The sequence below is a fragment of the Phoenix dactylifera genome, chromosome 3, assembly GCF_051530095.1.
Source record: "Phoenix dactylifera cultivar Ajwa chromosome 3, Ajwa_hap1_PhDact_Kaust_v1.1, whole genome shotgun sequence".
Taxonomy (NCBI): Eukaryota; Viridiplantae; Streptophyta; class Magnoliopsida; order Arecales; family Arecaceae; genus Phoenix; species Phoenix dactylifera.
This window is the reverse complement of record NC_143192.1, coordinates 14,107,501-14,129,154: the sequence shown is the minus strand read 5'-3', so window position 1 is coordinate 14,129,154 and position 21,654 is coordinate 14,107,501. Positions and strand designations below refer to the sequence as shown.

The 21,654-nt window shown below is 39.0% G+C and overlaps 1 protein-coding gene across 8 annotated transcripts; it reads left to right on the top strand.

Moving 5' to 3' along the window:
• Window positions 1-3,837: 3,837 nt before the first annotated feature.
• Window positions 3,838-14,881, top strand: LOC103711938 (Metal-dependent phosphohydrolase). Of its 8 annotated transcripts, none has more exons than XR_015976150.1 (8): window positions 3,838-4,141; window positions 4,354-4,384; window positions 4,472-4,490; window positions 4,741-4,841; window positions 11,521-11,619; window positions 13,782-14,095; window positions 14,357-14,420; window positions 14,555-14,881. XR_015976150.1 is itself a non-coding variant. In XM_088717819.1 (8 exons), exons 1-8 carry the CDS (start codon window positions 3,944-3,946, stop codon window positions 14,633-14,635), a joined length of 696 nt encoding a protein of 231 aa, XP_088573945.1. In that variant the 5' UTR covers window positions 3,838-3,943; the 3' UTR covers window positions 14,636-14,881. The 8 variants fall into 8 exon arrangements, 6 of the variants coding, with proteins under 6 accessions (XP_088573945.1, XP_088573943.1, XP_088573946.1 ...); XM_088717819.1 differs by having other exon boundaries at window positions 13,782-13,957; window positions 14,628-14,881; XM_088717817.1 differs by having other exon boundaries at window positions 13,782-13,957.
• The last annotated feature ends 6,773 nt before the right edge of the window (window positions 14,882-21,654 follow it).

Sequence of the window (21,654 nt, the reverse complement as noted above, 5' to 3'; positions counted from 1 at the left end):
CTGCGTATTTAGAACTGTGAGACTTTATGACTCGAGTTAGTCAATGAAATAAGATTGTATTTATTCAGTTAAATTATTTTAGATATATATAATTAAGATGTTTGGTTAAGATGCCTTGCATGCTCATGGGGAGAGTTTTCTATGGGTGTGCGGCGGTTGGCGCGGACCCTGGCTCGCGATCTCGGGCCGAGGGCGTGACAGATTTCTTCTTAACAAAACTTGAGATCAATATAATATGTAAATATAGCTTCTTATCATGTCAGTCAAGATTTCAACATCATCGCGTGAAAATATTATCCGAAGACTTGAGTTGATAAGGATACACCTTTGGGGGGATGCTATGTATAGGATTTCTTGTAGACTTGAGTTGACAAGGAGACACCTTCGGAGGTGGAATAGGATGGAGGTAGGGAACATATTCTGAAGAATTGAGGAGTTAAAGGAGGCCATTGCAAATCTACAATCACAAGAGGCCTCGGGAGGAGGCCTATCACTTGCGGAGTTGTCGGAATTGAGGTCCCTCTTATCTATGCATGACTCTCTCCTTCACCAACAGGAGATCTTCTGGAGGCAGAAATCAAGGGTGCAATGGATTCAGGAAGGGGATAGGAATACTAAGTTCTTTCATCAGTCGACTTTGATCAGGAGACAGCGGAATAGGATCAGATCTATCAGGGGCGAGGATGGACAGACCACAGAGGACCCAGATATGATATGCAGAGTGTTTGAACAGTTCTTCAGGGCCAGGTGGACAGAGCGGACAGGGAGTGGGATACATACTGAGCTACCCCCTCCATTTGAGAGGGTCTTCGATGAGGACACCTTAGCACTGATCGAGCCGGTATCGGGGCGAGAGATTCAGGAGGCGGTGTGGTCCCTAGAGGGGGACAAGGCATTCGGGCCGGATGGCTTCCCACCTGTGTTCTTTCGTAGGTATTGGTCAATTGTGGGCCATGATGTTATTGAGGCCATCTAGCAGTTTTTTAGCACAGTTATGATGAGTCCGGAGTGGCAGAGGACATTTATTACATTGATTCTCAAGCACCAGGATGCTACTAAGCCGGGCCACTTTAGGCCGATTAGCCTGTGCTCTACCTTGTATAAGGTCACGACAAAGATTTTGGCTATTAGACTGAGAGGGATCTTACCCAGGATTATCAGTCCAGAGCAGGGTGCTTTCATAGGGAGGAGGAGCATACCAGATAATATCCTAAATTCCTAGGAGTTCATGTTTGATCTGGAGAGGGCTCCTATGCGGCGAAGCCTCATAGGGGTCAAGCTTGATATGGAGAGGGCATATGTCAGGATGTGCTGGGAGTTTCTTCGGCATTCTTTGCAGAGTTTCGACTTCCATGAGTTGTGGATCAGGTGGGTCATGGGCTGTGTGGCGGGGCCCTCTTTCTCCATCTTGGTAAATGGCACACCTTCTCACTTCTTCATTTGTTGGACTTCGCCAGGGGTGTCCATTGTCCTCCTTGCTCTTCATTATTTGTACAGATGCATTATCTAGAGCTCTTCGATTTGCAGTGGGTTCACAGACTCTGGAGATTTATAGGCCAGTGCTGGGGGATGTGCCGATCTCCCACCTGCTATTCGCTTATGACTGCTTATTGTTGGCTAGGGCGACCAGACAGACTGCTAGGGTGATCCGGAGGATCCTCTATGCCTATTGCACTGCTTCTGGTCAACGGATTAACTTGGACAAATCGACTATTCTTTTCAGTCCGAAGACCAAAGCTCAGATAAAGGCCGCAATCATGGAGATTCTGGGAGTAGGTGAGCAGGAGGGCGCATTGACATACCTGGGTGTGCCGATACTTGGGCGACATCTGCGTTGTGGAGATATCCTTTCTCTTGAGCACAACATCAGACACAGGATGGAGGGGTGGCAGATGCATGCATTATCCATGATGGGTAGAGTCACATTGGTACGGTTAGTCCTTAGAGCTATTTCGATATATCTTGTATCCCACGCTGTCCTTCCCGTGGCTTCGTTGAGGTCAGTTGAGCGGCTTATCAGAGACTTTATTTAGGGGAGGCGTGGTGACAGAGGCAGTGCCCATCTAGTGGCTTGGGAGGTGGTCTGTCAGCCGGTCAAACATGGTGGCCTGGGAGTGCCGTCATTGGTGGCACGACGGGAGGCATCGGTTACGCGGCTTGCAGCTAGCCTCATGTTGGAGCCTGAGAGCTTATAGTCCTCCCTGATGAGGGTTAAGTATGATGTATTGACGGTTGGTGTTAGGGCGGGGCGGCTCCATTCCCCTATCTGGAGGGAGATCAGTGCTAGGGCTCCGTTAGTACTTCCGGCGATCCGGTGGGCTATCGAGGATAGTATGTCGGTGGATGTCCTTGAGGATAGCTGGGTGACTGAGCTATCGATTAGTAGGCTACCAGCCATGGTGGATACGAGCAGGCTGATGGGACACCGTGTTTGTGATTTGCTAGTCCCAGGGGAGGGGAGATGGGATGAGGTGTTCATACGAGAGACTTTCGGGGAGTAGCTGGCGGAGAGGATTCTGGACTTACCGATCCTGTTCTAGGCGGAGCCTGATAGATTGGTCCGGCTTTCGACAGGCTGGTCGAGGGTACATGCCAGGGATATTCATGCTTGGACTAGTAGGGAGCCGGTTAGACGAATTGATGGTGGATGGATATGGAGAATAAGGGTGCATCCCCGGGTGGCGCTTTTTCTTTGGAAGGTGGCCTGGGGCTGCCTTCCGACTAGGAGTATGTTGGCCAGACGAGGGATGAGGATGGGTCACTATGCGAGGTTTGCCTGGATGCTGAGGAGACTATCAGCCATGTACTTCCTCGATGTCCTATAGCCGTGCAGTGTTGGAGATTGGCCTCTGCGCTACTCCCTCCTTTGTGGGAGTCGGTGGAGGACATGCTCCGGTATCTAAGTGAGTCTACTCGGAGACCGAGTGTTGCCGAGACTGGTTCTATTGTGGCTTACCTAACTTATCATATATGGCTGGCCAGGAACGACCGTCTATTCGAGGGTGGGCGCCCGTCCCCATGGGCTGTGATGGAGAGAGCTCTACGGCAGGCAGCAGAGATATCTATGACGGCCCCGTCGACACCACTTGGGAGGACCAGAGATATTTGGGTACCTCTGCTGTTTCAGCGTCCAGGTTTTGTTACTTCTCTTGGGTACCCCCATCCCCTATACCTACGGGGCCCTCAGATTTGAAATCCTTCGGGTTTCTAATCTTCGGCTTCGGGAAAAGAAACCCTTCGGGTTTCTGTTATCTTAAGATGAATTTCGATGGAGGCATGGTGGTTTTGGGGGCGTGGGCTTCGTGATCCGGGACCAGAGGGGTAGTTTTATCGCTGCTGGGGGCGGAGCATACATGGTTGTTTGGCTGTGGGAGCAAAGCTGCAGGCTGCTTGAGAGGGCGTGTTGTATGCGAGACGAGTGCTGAGGGCTGACAGACTTGTTCTCGAGGGTGACTGTTCTACAGTGATTAATTGGATACGAGGTGTGGACACATATGGGGATGGGCACCCTCTGATACGGGACACCTGTAGTTTAGTGCGGGAGCTGATCTCCTGTCAGTTTACCCATGTTTACCGAGATACGAACAGTGCAGCAGAACGGGTCACGTCTTATGTTGCCTGGCATACTGGGGAGGTCTTCTGGTCTAGTTTAGATGGCGTTCCACATGCTTTATTTTGTTTACTTTTGTTTGATATGTCTGGCTGTATTTACGTTAGAAGTATATGAAATGAAATACCATTTTGACCCAAAAAAAAAAAAAAAAAAAATAAAAAAAAAAAAAATATTACCCGAAATCTTGTAAAATCTTGGCTTGCCCAATCATCTCACCGAGATTTACAAAGGTCTCCCCCGTAGACTCCGAGACCTTCCTGTGCTTGGACTCTGTAACGAAACTTTCCTTTTATTATAGGTATGTCGAGTAATTCCTCGTTCTTCTAGTCGATGGCGGCGAGAGAGGGACGAGAGGACATGGAGATGACGAAGCCGGAGGTGGTGAGAAAGGCGGAGAGGCTGGTGGTTTCGACCATGGGAGGGCGGGACGCCTCCCACGACGCGGCCCACGCCTTCCGCGTCCGCGACCTGGCCCTCTCCCTCGCCAAAGAAGAGGGCTTGGATTCCTTCCCTCAAAGCTTGGAGATAGTAAGACAAATTCCCCACTCCCTCCCGAGATTCTTGTTGCCCGCAAATCAAATTTCTATTTTAATTTGATTCTGCTATTTGATAGCCCAATTTCCAGTTAGCTTTGTATGAGAAAATTAGGAGAGTGGAGGCTCGATGAATTCCTGTGATATTAAAACGTTGTTCTGTTGATGAAAAATCTCTGAATTTTTGTTTTTCTGTCTCTTTGCCAGGTCGAACTTGCTGCTCTTCTCCATGACATTGGTAATGAACATGTTACATTTTATTTACTAAGCTTGGGGAATGTTCTTTTTCGTATTTCTTAAAGTTGCATTGATGGTGTTGCTGCAGGAGATTACAAGTACACCAAGTGGGTAGTCTTTATTTTTCCCGTCTCAATTTTCGAGTGATGCTGGTTTACATGTCCAGTTTCGTTGTTCTTAGAGGAGTGCTTGCATGAGAGAGTTGTTGCTGGTGGCTCCTTTGGTTTCTTATTTGTTTAGTGTGGTTTGATCTTTGTGATGATGGTGTCCTTTCTTGCCTCACCTTCAAATTCTTGGGGACAGTTCTGACTTTTTTCAATTCTGGTTATTGTTTTGATTGTTTAAGTTTGCGTGTAGGGATTTGGTCGAGGATACTACAATTGTGGAGAAGTTTCTTGAGGAGGAGGTGTTGGAGGAAAGCAAAAGGGAGAAAATACTGGGGATCATAAAAGGAATGGGTAAGCTTCTATTGCAGGGGACTCCTAGCTTCAAATTTAAAATGGTTTTCCGATTTTCAGGGGTATTATGCACTTGGATTTTCTTTTTAGTGGAGAAATAATTGTTGGTTTCATTTCAAAGTATCATGTCTTCAGAAGTTTACTATAGTCCAGGATAGTTATTTTAAAGCCAACTTTGCAATAAAAGAACCATTTTATTTTTATTTTTGCTAAAAATGACTTTATTTATTTATTATTTTAAAAAATTCTTCAGATGCTTCTGCCATTGTATGAATGCATACATTTTGCTTATAGATGCAAGCTACAATAGTTGATGCACACAAAGTATTGGTTGATGTTATGTAAATATGATATTATAATAGTAAAGCAGGCAGGCATGTAATGGTCCAATATAGCCCAAAATATGCCATTTCTGGAGAAAAACTCATTTTTGCAAAATTGAATATAGAGTGGTCTCTTCTTGCAAAAGTTCCTATTTTGAATTTATTAATTTGACTGGAAGCAGAAGGTTGTTGATAGTGCACAGTCTTCTCTGTGCACACGCTACTCTTTCTTGATGATTGTTGGTATGGCTTTGAAGGCCATTCATTTAGGGGTTGCTATGAAATGTTCTACAACTTGAACATCTGGATCAAGTTTTGGGATATGCTATGACGAACAAAATCCATTAAAGGGAGATCATATCTATATTGGCACTTACATAATATAATAGCTACATGAATTTCAAATTTAGGTACATATAGAATACACCAGCATCCTGTTCTATTTTCATCAATTCCCATGTACAATGAAAGGTTTACTGAAAGAGAAACAAAGCTTTGAATGGCATGGGACTTTGTGAAGCAGTCCGTGAACTTCTTAGAAGATGGACATCATAAGGAAATATAAGCAAGGATTGAAGTGGTGGGCAAAATGAAAATTGTTCGTGACAAGATTTGTGCAGAAATGTGTTTAGTGTGTGCTGGAAAGATCTTGGGTGTTTAAAGGATCCCAAAAAATAATTTTTTAGTTAGCCTTTTTGGATGAGGTCTTAGATTATTATAAATGGTATTAAAATAGACCTGACTACTGGCTACTAGACTAAGGTAAATTGCATCATAGGTCCTTTTGGGATTGACCACAAGCCAATCTCAATATTTTTGATTGTTTTTGTGATTGGGCCCAATCCCGCCGAGGATGTAAGGGCTTAAATAGGGGGTTCGCATTAGAACCTATGTTGATGTGTGTTTAATCCTAGATGGTTGTGCCTTGGAGAGATATTAAATACTTAAGAAGGACTAGGGATCCCAAATAATAACTTCTACCTGTCCCTTTTGAGTGATATCCTAGGTTGTTACACTTCATTTATGCTTTGACCAGTCATCATAATTGCTAGCTATAAAAACAATACTTTATTCATCACAAGACAAGGGAGTAAAGAGAATCAAAGAAAATGCAGTAGTTGTAGGCAATGTAACTAAGTCAAACAAGCTCTTTGGTAACTGGAGTTCTTGCTTAATAGTTGCATAGGTGTTTAAAGAGAGTATACTTCACTTCTTATTTGTCCAAGAAGTGAGTGACTCACCAAAAAAAATTTGAAGATGGTAGAATAAGACTTTTTTTTTTAAAGAAAAAAAATAGCCATATTAGTATCGGTGCTAGTTTGCCCACCTGAGATTTGGGGGGGGGGGGGGTATGATTAGACAAGAAACTATTCTCCAATGACATAGGACTGGAAGAAAGTTTCTCCTTTGCTCTTATAAGTGAGCAAAAAGTAGAGATTTCTCTCCTTCATAATAAAAAGCTGCTTTGCTTGGTGATATGTATACAGACCTTTAAGATAGAGATTTGTCAGCAGTTATTTTTTCCTCTCAAGGGTTCTAAAAGGGTTCAAGGAGAAGCTGAAAAGACTGTTTATTTGAGGGTTAGGGTGACTATTGAGGGCTTGTGTATTTCCTGAAGAGTCCTTGGTGGAGTAGAAACTGTGACTGGTTTAGCTTTATTAAAAAGGACTACTGGCAGGCTGTTTTGGGCAGTTCTTTTTACTTGTATGCTTAGATATTAGTGAGGAAATGGTTGCACGCTCCTTCGTTTCCTTCTCTTCTTCTTTCCCTTTTTCTTATTCTTCTCATCAATCTTCTCCACTTATCACTTCTCCCAATTTTACTCCTTATCTGAGATTTATATTTGCTGTTACACAGAAGAGTAATGCTATTTTTATCAGATTTGATAAATTTGTTGCACAGATCCTTGCAGTGGCAGATTTGTATTTATTTGAAGTTGAATTATGACATCTGCTGATTGTACATGTCATATACTTTTGGAAAATAGAGATCAAGTCAAACCTGTATTTGGTTTGGAGCTGTCTATTTACATGTAATCCCCTATGATCCTTGGAAGTTTTGTCAAAGTTCATATAGGAGAAGCCAAAGATCCCGTGCTCAATAATATCTTTAAAAGATGCAAAGATGGTGACAAATGCTGATTGAGATGAGAGGCTCCAGCATAGTCAAGTCTCCTTTTGGTGGCATCCAATTGACATTGGAAGAACTTGGAGATAGCATGAAGTAGATGGATGAACAGGTCGATCGAGTACTGTCAAAATTTGAAGACAATTAGTTTTATTAAGGCCAAGGGGGAAGGTAAAATTAAAATCCCCTCTTTGTCATCAATTTTGGAAGAACAGGTAGCTACTAGGTCTCCCGAAAAATGATCTTCATCATCTAGTTATCCTATTAAAAGTTCAGGACAGCAATATGCTGATTTTCTGAAATATGGGCTGCTTATTTCTGAACTACATTCCCATAGTTGTGGGAGTGCTGAGAATTTAAGCGTGACAGCCATATGTACAAATTTTACACCCAGAACAAGCCATAGAAGAATTGACAATGGAGGAAAAGGGCAACACTCGGGGACTGCAAAGCATGTGTAGTGTGGGTAGACATCAATTTGTGTCCATAAGTAAAATTTTGGAAATCCACCTATGGAATGCTATCACCCATATGTGCAATTTTTTCACCTTGTACAACACAGAAGAGATTGATAATGGGGGAAAAAGGCAACACTTGGGGACTGCAAAGCATGTGTAATGTGTGTAGACATCAATTTGTGTCTAGGGATGAAATTTTGGAAATCCACCTATGGAATACTATCATAGAGAAGTATATGAGTACTTGATCTCCTGGTAGATATTTGAACATACTGGTCTGATGGAAAAGTGTGTAAATTTGAGATTTGAAGTTCTATGGATGGATAAAACCAAGGATACAGTTGGATTGGAATTTTAATGTGGATAGTTTCTTCACATGCATCGATTATTAGAAGGATTGAAAATGTAATATTATTGGAATAAAATTTACACTACTAACATATCCATGGTGGAGTTGACTTCAGGAAATAAATGAGATAGGTGGCAGATGAGAAGTGGTGACTTGAGTGAGTTAGCGCCGGTATCACATAGACATGGACACAAGAATGAGGTTCTTCCACATTTCTAGTCAGCAAGAGGATAAAAGGAGATACAAGAATACATAGAAAAAGATAATTTTAACTAATAAATATATTATATAAAAAAGATATTACTTTTTAGGGTTTCTTATCCAAAGTTTCCAATTAGCTCAAGGATTTTGAAAAATGATATTTTGCAGAGTTATTTTTATAGGGGCCTTGGTGCAATGGTAAGGTTGCTTCTTTCTGACCTGGGTGTCACATGTTCAAAAATATGAAAATAATCTCTCTACAAGCATAGTTGAGGCTGTGCACATTTAACCCTTCCCAGATCCCATAGTGGTGGGAGCCTCGTGCACAAGGATGTCTGGTTTTTTTAATTCATGACCAATCTTGAAAAAGAAGAAAAAGTTCATAGTTAGCAATATTGTGGGGGGTCTGACCCATTGTTGCAGCTAAAAAAGAATGACAAGTATCCAAGTGTCTAGTATGTATTTGACTTGGATATATATATGACATGGAATCTTGGAGCTTGATGTGTCTGTGGAACACAGGAAACACTTCTAATAAGTTGATTTCTCCTAATGATTACCAACAAAGCTTGTCCATCAAGTTTGACATGTAACAATACTTGGCTATTCATATGCTTTTGACAGTTAAAAAAGTATATAGAATTTTGTTTCAATTTTTGGATAGAGCTCACATATTCCAAGGTTACATTACTTCAGATTGATTCATATGTTATTGATTCATGCAAAAGTAAGTGGCAAAAACAATAACAACAAAATCAACACTTATAGTACCAAATTACATCATAAGCTTTGTATTTTTTGAATGTTTTATTAATAAGCCATGATTAACTAATGAATATATCATTAATCTTCAAAATAAGTTAATTGTCTAATTATAGCTTTTAGAATCATTTACTTTATAAATGTTCATGAGTAGTACAAGACGTTTTTAAATTTTAGAGAATATCATTTCATGTGTTGTATAACCCATTATAAGCAAATGGTATATAGTTTTCACTTTTAGTAGTAATTTGCCATGTAAAAAGCTGTTATTTCTCACAGCAAAAGGGGAAAATTGTATGCATAGATATGGATAGAAGAGAGACCAAGAGAGAAATAAACGGTAGAATAAGAGTAATGACAATAAAAATAAGCAGAGTCGGGAAGGAATAAGAAGAATAAGATAAGAAGAGAAAGGTCCATGGCTGACTGTTATTCTTAAACAATCTGCAGTCCAGAAACACCTCCTAAAACAGTTGGCTTCTATGACCCTTTATTAGGTTTTGCTGGACTCACTTTCTCAATCAGGGAACAGACCTTTGAATAGCCACCCGAACCATTTGTTGGAAAACCTTGTATTTTCCCTTCTTTAGATCGTTGGATTCCTAAAGAATAAGTTATGATAACGGATGCATTCTTAGGATTTCATGTTAGATTAAAGGATATGTTGTACAATATTTGATATGCGCATGTGCTTCATTTCTTGATTGCATGACATTATTTAGCTTTAAATTCTTGTTTTGATGTATGAAACAATTCTTAACAAGATTAGGGATACATTAAAAATACCACAGTTTATAAAAATGCCCAAAATGATCTTTGCTTATGTGTGCCAAACCATGCCTGTGCCAAGTGCCAGCATCGAATGGCACATGCCATGTTGATCCTAGCTGGCACAGGCCATGCATGCAACCCCTTAATCCTTTTTTGGGAGTCGTATGCAGATACTGTTAGTTTTTGAAGGAATTTAGAAACTGGGTTTGCATGGGGCTTTGTTCTAGCCTTTCATTTTCTTTCCTTTTTCATTTTCATCATATATGATCGATATCGGATACAACTTCTTATTCATTTTTAAAATTAGAAAACAATATAATATGTTTTGTGAGATCGGTGGAGATGGCAATGATTGGTGCCTTGTGGCATGGGTGGTTGTGATGCAAGTGATGGTAGTGCGGCTATGGTGGTGTTGGTCGTGAATAAGAAGACAACCGTGGATGTGCAGTTGTGGTGGATTGTACCTGTGATGGTAGAAAATGCAGCGGCAGCATCAACCAGCAGTGCTGGTATGATGGGTGGTAGTGGTGGCAGCAGCGGTCGTGATGGTGAAAGGTGGATACTTCAGCTATAGTGGTGGCAGTGATGGTGATGGTGGTAGTTTTTGCTGTGCACGTGATGGAGGCATGATGTCATTTTTTCATAAAACGAACCGAAAGAAAATTCACTTTCAAAATTTTCAGAAATGACAGAAATAAATTTCAAAAGCAAATAGAAACAAATTAAAAAATATGTTTTCTGCCTCAGATTCTAATTTTCTATTTGTAGAAAAATAGTGGAAGTGATATGAAGAGGACCTGCTTTTTGTGGTAGATAGGTTGCAATTGTCTTTACATTTGTTCTTGTAAAAGCATTTGCATATTATCTAGTAATCCATTTCACCAGTGAGAAAACCCAGTTTTCCTATAAATCTTCCTTAACAGCCAATCTATTTAGCATACATCATTTTGCTCTTCCTTTAAATTCAAGAGTTGGAATAGGATTTGATGGAGGGACTGGAACATATAATATTTCTCATATAACATGACAAATTATTATTGGTACAATTGAATTAATCCCCCACCTCACCCCTTAGAAACCCCCTCATAAACCAAGTCCGTCCCACTCTCCCGTCCCCCCAAATCAAGTTCCTTTTCCCTGTCTCCTGTAATGGGATTCTTCTTTCAGTTTTTCAGTATATGGTATCTGCGCATTTCTGACATTATCCCATTGATATGGAAATAAGGTACTTGGGAGCATCAAGATCAAGTAATATCCTAGGGCCTTATCTTCGACTTGCATTCCTGTACAGTCATCTTTCTTCTTTCTTTCTTTAAAAGAGGGTGAACCAATGCATGAGGCTCCCTCCATTTCGGTGTCTAGGGAGGGTTAGAGTGTTTGGAACTTGCGATACCTAAGTCACAATGGAACAACCTTACTGTTGCCCTAAGACCTTTCCTCTTCTTCCTTTTTTTTTTTTTTTCTATTTTTGCTTTTATGCAACTTCGGAACGGGGACATTTGTCCTACCTATGCAACCCTCTTTTATCAAGTGCTTGTAAATCTTTTTTTTCCTTTGTTAAGTAATATTCTCGTTATTTTCATTCCTCTTTACAGGTGCCTTTTAAATAAAAAATTAGGATTGCAGTTGTGTTTTCTGTTGACAGTTTTTGTTAAATAAAAATTTAATTCTGTAACTTCAAATTTCAGGTTTCAAAAATGAAGTTGCACAGTTATCATTTGTCGACTCTTCTCTTGAACTTGGGGTTGTACAAGATGCTGACCGTCTTGATGCAATTGGTGCTATTGGTAAGTTTTTTTTGGACCAACAAGTAAAATTTATCTGTTATAAGCTGAACACTAGATGCCATATTTTTTTGAGCAGTGTATGTTTCTTGATAGGAAAGGATTATTAATGATATTTCATTGGAATAACGTTTAAATTTTGTACCACCTTTCATTTCTAGTTTTCCCAATATACTTACAGGTATATTCTTGTTGTTAAGTGCAAAAATTCTCTCATATGATGCATCACTACTTTTACATCATCTTATTTAATGATATCTACTTAGATCAGTTTCCTTTCAGATGTCTCTTACAAAATGTTTTATCTATGTAAAATCACATTTTCACCTAGAAATACAAAAGTTTATCTTAATGTTGCAAGACCTTTCTTTCCATGTCAACATGAAGTTTCCAGTCCTTTTCATCATCCATCTATGTCAAGGGATAATTTTTTGTTCATGCAAGCTTTGGAAATTCTTCCACAAAACTTCCATCCAGCCTATCCTTTCTATTGGTCTATCCTTTTAAAATAACCTTCCAGTCAATTGCAAACCTTCTTGAGCTTCTTAGTCTTGCCATGCATGATTTTACCATCTCAGTTGGTTCTAGGTTAGTACTATCCTTTAGTAATAAAATTTCTAGGTTTGCTTTATCTTATTCAAAAATTGAACATTTCCTTTCTGGTTTCAGCTCACATCTACCTTGGCAATTTCATTTCTTTAGTTTCATATTATGTGCTTACATTAACTTGGTTGCTGTTTTGTGGCTAGGAATGCAGGGCAATAAAGAGGGTTCAACAAATCAAGCTAACTGTAGCAAACATAAGAATGTTGAGCTGGATGTGTAGAAAAATGAGGAAGGGTATCAGGAATGAGTATACTAGAAGAACTCTAGGTGTTGCACCGATTGTATAAATGAAGTGATGACAAAAAATTGATATGTACGGGCATGTACAGCATAGATCTAATAAGGGATCAGTAAGAAAAGGTACTCTATTTTCCTAAGGGTTCATAGGTGAAGAATTAAGCTAACAAGCGTGGAAGTTGTTTAAAAGGACATGGAAAGTCTTGCTACAATACTACAGGTTGTGCTCCAAATAGAAATAATTGGAAAACCTCAAATAGTCAGAAATGGTTTAATGATTATACCTCAAATAGTTGGGAATGGTTTAATGCATGGTTTGCCATACCGGCCTGAACCGGATGGTACGGACATACCGTACTGGTTCGGTACTGATACCCGGTACGAAAAGCGTACTGATACTCGATACACCAAAAGGACCCCGTACTATACCGTACTGATACAGTGCTAGTGTGGCACCAGTACGGGGTCCAGTACCGAGACGACAAACCTTGGTTTAATGATTATGGTTATGGTTATATTAACTTCATTTCCCACTCAAATGTGAGGATCTCTTAATTTTTATAATGACTAGTTCTCAAATTCAACGAGAAACACAGCTTCACCCAGCTTTAATTTGCTGCATGGTACTAGTATAAACCTTCTTGTATCTCATGTATTGCTTGCTAAGGTATCCTCTTTCTAGGAACTTGTTTAGTGCTATAAATTATTTCATCTTTTTAATGTGTCCTCAGGTGCAATGGCTTAATTCCCGTTTGGTATGCTTGGCTGCTTTGATGTTGTTTACACTCCTTATTGTGACATATGTAAAAATTTTGAAGCTGTACATTCCTACCAGTCACTCCACTGACATGGAGTAAGGTTTTTCCTTTTACCATGTTGACTTTAAAATTTAGTAAGAGATTGCTAATTCACAATGTCTATGGTTATGTGAAGTTGTTTGTAGCTCTTGGTGATTGGTAACCACTTCCTCCAAATGAATGAACACAATAGATTTCTGCAGAATCGATAAATAGGTTTAGTATTTAATTTTAATTAGCCTGCATACTTAGTTGGAGTAGAAAGCCGTATATGTCTTCTGTCCGGCGACAAGTCTGGTAGATCATCTGTCGTATTACTTGGCTGTTGGGGTGATACACTTCACAATTACATGGAGTTTCCCGGACATTTTGAATGACCCATAAGGAATGTCATGGGCTTGATAACAGGTATAGTGTGTGCTTCTAAGTTTATGAACCTTTTTTTTTGGATCAGAAACTAAGCCATTTACTATGCAGAGCATTTCTTCTGCATAAGCATGTATGAATTAATTTGCTTTGTTTCAGGAATTGCTCGATGCTTCACATTTGGTGGAAGTAAGAACCACATACTGCATGATCCTGAGATATTACCACGACAGGGTTTATCAAAGGAAGCATATACGAAGAAAGAGGGAAAACATACTACAATTAATCATTTCCATGAGAAACTTCTCAAACTGAAGGATTTGATGAAGACAAAGGTAGATAAGTGACAAACATGAAACTTGCTACATATACTACAGAGTACAGAGTACAGAGAATTTTATAGCTTTAACAACATATTGGGAAATTTGCATGAAGATTTTTTCAAGCATCCCCCAATATATTAGTTTTAAAAGGTATTGCATCTCATATATAGGATTCATTTTCAATATTTGCATGAGCTGTTATAGTGAATTAGGCTATTGATTTCAGAAAACAGATATATGAAGTGTGGTGTTTGTTGGTTCATTAGCACTTCAATTTATGTCCAAAAAGCCCTAATCGAATGGCATGCATCATTTAATTTTAATTATATATGTATGTATGTGCATATGCATATGCTATTTGTATAATCTTCTAAATTGGAGTCTATCTTTTGTTCTGTTGTAATTTTCTAGCATCATTTGTTATTTTCGGGCTCCACCTTTCTATCTTCAAAAAGAAAAGCAGCTGCCTCTATCCGTAAGTTGTAATTGAAAATTAAGCTATCCTTTGTTGCATTCTCATGTTGCATTTGACCGTGCTTATGGCTAGTTATCAATTGTAGAACTGACAATGATGTTGTGTTAGTGTCATTCTTGTTTGTTATAGTGTAGGATATGTGCTTGCATGGATTTGGAGAACATGCAAGATCCTCTTTATTGGGATTCACTAACTGAAAAATTTCAGGCTGGTAAAGAGAGAGCAGAGAGAAGGCACAAGTTCATGCAGGATTTCTTAGCAGAGTTCTATGATGAATGGAGTGGCAGAGCTTGAATTGTAATTCTCCATCCCTTTCCACAAGTATCTAGTATTCCTCCAGTGCTTTTGAGGTTTAAGTAATAAAGCAGTCAAACTATACGACTGTTTCTGTTTGCTTGTAAAAGTCTGTTGGTTCACTGACTATTTGTTTATCAAGGATCTGTTTATTTTTGAATCTTATTCCTTAAGGATCTAGCAAACTATGTTTCTTTTGCACTTTACATTGTTACTTGCTTTCAACAGTAATATATTAAACAATGAGGTGTAATCTATCTTTATTGACATACACTTCACCCAATTAATTTGGATCTTATGATTTTTCAAAAATACTAGCTTTTTTCTCTGACTGATGGACAATTTAGTTTGTCTTCATGGATTGCACTGCAGCTGGTTTCTTCATAATAATGTAGGAGTGAATATTGATTTGGTCCTGGCTGCCATGCTCCAGATGTTTTGGGAGATGGTCTTTCAGGAGGTATTCCTGGAGAACAGTTGTGCTTGGAAAACTTATGGAGCAAAATAGCTGAGCCAGGTCTGGGAACTTCAGGTTATGACTCAGGCAGATTTTCCTTTTTCCTCCCATATAGGAAGCATGAAGGTTTCCATAGGGAGAGCACAATTGTGATATCTTACTGCATGACCATTTGATGCATGTGATTTAGAGGCTATGGGTGCATAAAGAAACTGAAAAGTTGTTTAAAACTAAGAGAACCTGGGGTTGAGTGTAGCATAGGTGATATAGGAAATTATGAGGCCACATGGCTTCAAGACGTTAGGAATACTCGGGCGGAGGGATCAGGAGGTTGTTCAGCCACAGCTCCCAATATCACAAAGGATAGGTGGCTATAGAATAGTTAAATATTTAGGAAACATTTTACTGGGATGATGGGTTCGTTTGTTAGGCAGCCTTTAGTTGCCAGAATTGGGAGTTGGTATGGGAATGGGAGTGGGTGCAGGTGCGGACAATCGGATATCATAAGGAAGCATCAAAGGAGTGCGGAATCAAGTTTCTAAGGAGTTTCTAAAGTAGTTCCATCACCTTACGTAGAAGATTCCTGCTACTAAAAAGCAGGCATGATGACAGAAGAATGTCTAATTCAGATTAGAGCACTGCATTAATCCTACTTGCAGAAGATAAATGCTACAAGGATATGTATTACATAATTCTTATGAATAAGAAAACATAAGAATGCACTCCTCTATTGAATCAAAGGAAAAAAACTCTTTTGGAGGAGAAAATATACTTGATTTTATTTCATAGATATATGGACAAAGACTTTGTGCTCTATGAACAGTAAATGAATTGGACTGAAAATCTGATAAATATGATCAATTTGTCTGAAGATGGTGGTATATCTGGCTGCATATCACCTTCTTTATAACACCTGCATGATAATTGAAAAGCATTTGTTATCTGGAAGTGAAGATGCATAGATAAGTAATTTTACGGTTGTCTCTGGCACATTTTGTGTCGTTATGTTGCATTTGACGACTCTCAAGTTGAAACTTTTGTTTCTGTTTTTTACCTCTTTGGTACGAAATGTTGAGACTTTTAAAGAAAAGATATTATATTGTTATATAACGGAAGTTATATGAATGGAGAAAGTGACAGGTCGTATAAGAGACACAGACTATGAAAATAATAATTAAAATAAAAATCCAAAACTTGTTGAAATTTCATAGTTTTTCAATGTACTTGCATGTACCTCTCTATAAATAAATGATACATAATTACAATATAAGATGTTAGACGGTGAAGGTACAATCATGCACTGAAGAGATTAGTTTGCTTGGAAGCTATCATGTGATTAGATCAGGAGAGTTGAAGGAAATGTACTTACTGGCAAGTCAACGTGGTGTATTCTTATGATTCAGATTATTTAGCTACCAAGGCTAGCATTCAACTTTTAGTAAACAAATTTAAAATATGGTAACTTAGAGCTATGATCAATTATATTTGTGCCTAATAAATTTTATCTATTGGCACAACAGAGAAGCATGTTATACAATGTTTCCTACCATTGTTCCATCAGTCAACTTGTTTTTCTTGACATACTCTTGTTTTTTCCCCTTCTATTAATTCATTATCTTTTTTATTCTTTTATGTTCCTAGTTTCATCCGCTTGTTCACACTTGTCATTATTTCTTTAGAACTAATGCATTTCCCAGCTATTAATAAGTTGTTAGAATCATGAACTTAGATAAGTATGCTGCAAACATGCTTAGGGCTGATCTGTCTGACTTGGTCATTTGAAGAGGGTGTTCAATCTCTCAGCTCAAGACAAGGTCCAATTTCAGGTTGGTCACCTCTAGCTAGTGAGCGAGCTAAACCTGAGCTTAGATTTGCATGCTGCCTATTATCATTTGCCTGGGTTCATCTTCTTTTCTAGATGAATTAGCTTTAGTGAGGAAGATACCAAGTGCAGCCTGTTCTGTTCATCAACTCCTAATTAATTTGCAGCACTTCTGTGTGAGTTTTTGCCATTGGGTGTAGGGCTCATTTAATATAGTTAACCAGAATTAAACACACGAAGCTGTTTTGGCTGAAAGCAAGGGTGGCAAAATCTGACTTTTTTTTTCTTTCACATTTAAGTCGGATTAAATAAGACCCGGGATCGGTCAGGTTAAAAATGAATAGGTTCAGTTGACCCGGAACCGATCAGCTCCCAGACCAAACGGTATTGATAGTTTCTCTGATTGTATCTATATGGCTGGGTTCATTTAGTAAAAAAAGGGATTATGGAGACTGACAGACTCGGATGGCCACAAGATTTTGGAATGTGGGATGACATATTATCTAGTTTATTCTTAATTAGCATATGATTGTAATATATCCTAAATTTCTAATTTATTATGATTATGATAATATGTTTGAAGTTAAATTTGATCTTATTCTTTGTGATCTTTTCATACTTTTTTTCTTTTATTTTTTCATTGTATGTCTGATTGACAGTATTGTTTGATATAAAATAAATAGGCTGAGCATGGATTTATGTTTTAGAACCTTATAACTATATATGGATTGGGATGAACTAGGACTTATCCGGTGGTCATACTCCTTTGACTATAAACCAGATGCTCTGGATTCAAATCTTGGATGGTGGTATTTGAACAGAAGTAATTATAGTGTAGGTGAGCCTTCTTTCTTTTAACCTGGATATGCACTTGTTAAGCCAACTGTTAACATGCTCATTGCCAAACATAAAAATGAAAAAAATCAAAGAAGAAGAGAAACTAAGGGTCGAACATATTAAATCAACTTCATGTTATTTGCTTCATTAGAATGATTAGAATTGTTGGAATGATTAGAATAATTGATCTAATTCCTGTGTTTGGATAAATACATGTCATGTATAGGAATTAGAAGAAACCAGGTAGAATGCCATATAATATATTATTAATATATGAATAATACAATATTAGTTTTGTGACATATTATGATATTATGATAATATTATCTTACTATTATTATTTAGAAACACTTTATATTAACTCAGTTTTATATAAAATGAATAATATATCGATTTCACCAATATTAATAATGATATAATGGGATTTAATTTAATAATACTAGAGCCACTACAGAAAAAGTTGGCTATCTCGACATTTACGTGTCGATGCTAGGTAGAAGCGTCGGTAATTTTGTCTCTAGCGCCAAATTTTGCCGATGCTTTGAAAAGTTATGATATTATGATGACGCTAAATAGCGTCGTGCAAAGAATGACGCTTATCAGCGTCGTCGAAGGCCAAATGAAAAAGAAAAAAGTGATTAGACGACGCTTTAGAAAGCATCATCGGGGACCAATTACATCTCCATTTCTTACGACGCTTTAAAAACCGTCGTCGGAGGCCGGTTCCCTAGGAGGCTAATTTCCCTCAATGATGCTTTAGAATGCGTGAAGTGTCGTCGGGGCCATTCCCTCTAACCAAAACAAAAAAAGAGATAAATTCTAATCCCACTCTTCCGATCCCTAGACCCTGCAGCCGCCCTCCAACCCCCCCCACTCTCATCCCTAACCCCTACAGCCGCCCCCCAACCCGCCCCCCCTCCTAATCCCTAACCCCTGCAGCCGCCCCCCTCCTCCTCCTGCTCTCCAACCCAAATCCAACAAATCCTTTTAGAATGCACGAGATGCTTAATTGGAAGGCCATCGATGATAGGGATGACCGTGGAGTCGAGGATATCTAGCTTGGACTAGTCCTGGAGCCCTCCGGTGGCAGCGGGGAGCGGGGGGTTACGGTTCCAGCGGTGGGGTGGAGGATTGAGGTCGAGATCAGAGGGGAAGTCGAGGAGTAGGTCGTTGGCGGCGAGGCAACCCTCTGGCAGCTCTTCGAGGGGCTCTACCATCGCTGTCTTCGAGAGGACCCAGGTTTTTCTTTAGTTTTTCTTCTGCCTTCTTTCTTTTCTCAGTTCTATTTTTTTTTCTTTTCCTTCCTAAGTTTTAGAATCTATCTTTGGGTGGTTAAATTAGATGCTCCCATGGTGAGGCCCCCTCCTCCGCCTCTTCCTCTTCTTCTCCCTCGCCTTCGGATGATTAGGGACCGCCTCATGCTCGCCGCCTTCTTCATCGCCTACCACGCCTTCCACCTCTGCCTCCTCCACGGCCTCGTTGACCTCCTCATCAATGGCTACGTTGCATCCGACGCCGTCAAAGCGAGGCCTCTTAACCTCCTCCTCTAGATGCACACCAAGTATTTGATGGTTGACTGAGCCCTCCAACCCCTTCTCCCCCAAGGCCATCTCTGGTGAGTCCCCCAACCCCTTCTCCCCCAACTCTAATTTTTTGCTGGTTTTGGTTGTAGAAGCGGAGAGGGTTGAAGGGAATGGAGAGCATGGACAGTGATTCGAAATAGTGATGGAGATGAGGAAAACTAAGAATCCGAAGCCAGGGCTGAAGAGAGAAAATAAGAGGAAAAAGAGAAAGCAAAGATCAGGCAGTGGAGCATTTGCGATGCTTTTGTTTTGAGCTGTTTTCCTCCAAGATGCACTAGGCTTGGCATCTTGCCGTTTCTGTCTTATTTTTCTTTTTTAAACTTTGGCTTCCCCTTTTTTTTTTTTGATTTCTGTAATCTTTTTAGTTGTTCTCTCAAGCGGATGGAGGAGCGGTGTGGCCCTTCCAATCCTCGAGCTTCGTAAAGATCTCCAGTTCCTATTTTAATGAGAAGAAATTTATCGAATAAATTATAACGACGCTTTCAATCCTAGGGTTAGAATTTTTAAATAATTTTTTATAAAAAATAATTATAATGATGCTTATAAGCATCGATAAAGGCCCAACGCTTAAGCATCAAAAAAGGCCCAAGCTAGCTCAACGCTTAAATGTATCGGTAAAACTTCGATTTTTATCGATGTTTTTCAAAAGCGTCGGCAAAAAAAGTTTCCACTCCCATCTATTTGAGGCTTTTGAAAGCGTCGGCGCTAAATTACCGACGCTTATAAGTATCGATACAGGCTCTAAAATGCGTCAGAAAAGACTTTTTTAGTGAATAATTACTAGAATAATATAATTAACTCAATTTATAATAATATGAATAATATTAACTCAAGTATTATTATAATAAAATATGTAGCATATATAATAGTTTTCAAGGATGTTAATATTTTTTATATTTTTTATTAGAGTAAATTACAAAAATTTTCGTGAGATTTATGTTAATTATACTTACACCTAATATTTTGTAAAATGTACACATACACCTAGTTAAATTACGACATTAGGGAATCTATTTACCTCATGTGAAAAGTCAAAATTGCCCCAGAGTGATGAGTAAATTACAAAACTCGCTAAGATTAGGGATAAAGTATACTTACATCCAATAATTTGAAAAACCTATGCTTATCTCTCTGAGGTTTATTTTTATCCAACACTTCAACCCATAGCTTAATAGAATATTAGTCAAACCATTAACTTAAATGAGACCTAAAAATTACATCAAAAAAATAATTAAAAAATAACCAAATTAGCCTTAAGTGATATAATATCTATCCAAGGAGGAGAACAACTATGAGGCACAATGGGTCTGGAGCTTGATCTTGATGAATCATCAGAAAAGAGTCATGTGCCAAGAGAAAAGTAATCTAGATCTCTGAGGCAAGTGACGCCTCTAAAATTTTCTACTGCAGGAAATCAGCATCAAAAGTTTTGTCAATTGAGCTAACCTGTCCATGGTCTAAATCATATCATGGTACCGCAACTGATGCACCCTCTAAAAAGAAGAGTTCTAACATACATACTGATTTGGATGCTTATCATGGCAGGCTGCCAGAGCTATCCACAATGACAATGTTAAGAAATCATGTCTTCGGTATTGAACAAATAGAATTTATAATCAGTAAATAATACATTGGCATCCTCGATCTTTGTAACGTAGTGGGCGGAAAAGTGAGAACAAAATCTGATCAGAAAGGACGCTCGTTGCGGGATCCTAGTTGGGAAGGATGCTCGTTGCTGGATGCTGGTTGGAAAGGAAGCTTGTTGTTGGTTGTTCGTCGGGAAGAAATGCTTGTGGTGGGGTGATGAAGCAAGAAAGAAACCCTAGCTGCTCAATTTTAAAGAGAAGAAGACTATTGAAGACGGAAGACTTCGAAGAAATTCGGAAGTCGGAAAAGTGAACGAGAATCCTTATTTTCTTATATAGGGATAAATTTGATCTTTTTCTAATAGATAAATGGTTTCACTAACACTGTCAATTTAATCGGGTGTATGTGTAGGTTTTACAAAATATTGAGTGGAAGTATAATAAATATAAACCTCATGGAGTTTTTGCAATTTACTCGTACATTTTCTTATGTTCTTAAGTGGTTGTTATGTCATGTAGGGTTATTTTGGTCATTTTCAAAATTTTTCTGAGATGGCATTTAGATTTCATTAAAAGTTAACGGTTTGACTAACATTTTGTTAAGTTATGGGTTAAAGTATCGGATAAAAATAAATTTCAGAAGGTAGTCAGAGTT

Bases quoted from the DNA above. Each gene is read 5' to 3' on its own strand.
- LOC103711938 (XM_088717816.1), top strand. From the start codon at position 3,944: ATGGCGGCGAGAGAGGGACGAGAGGACATGGAGATGACGAAGCCGGAG. The intron at 4,142-4,353 runs GTAAGACAAATT...TCTCTTTGCCAG, and splicing joins TCCCTCAAAGCTTGGAGATA to GTCGAACTTGCTGCTCTTCT. The intron at 4,842-11,520 runs GTAAGCTTCTAT...TTCAAATTTCAG, and splicing joins GGGGATCATAAAAGGAATGG to GTTTCAAAAATGAAGTTGCA.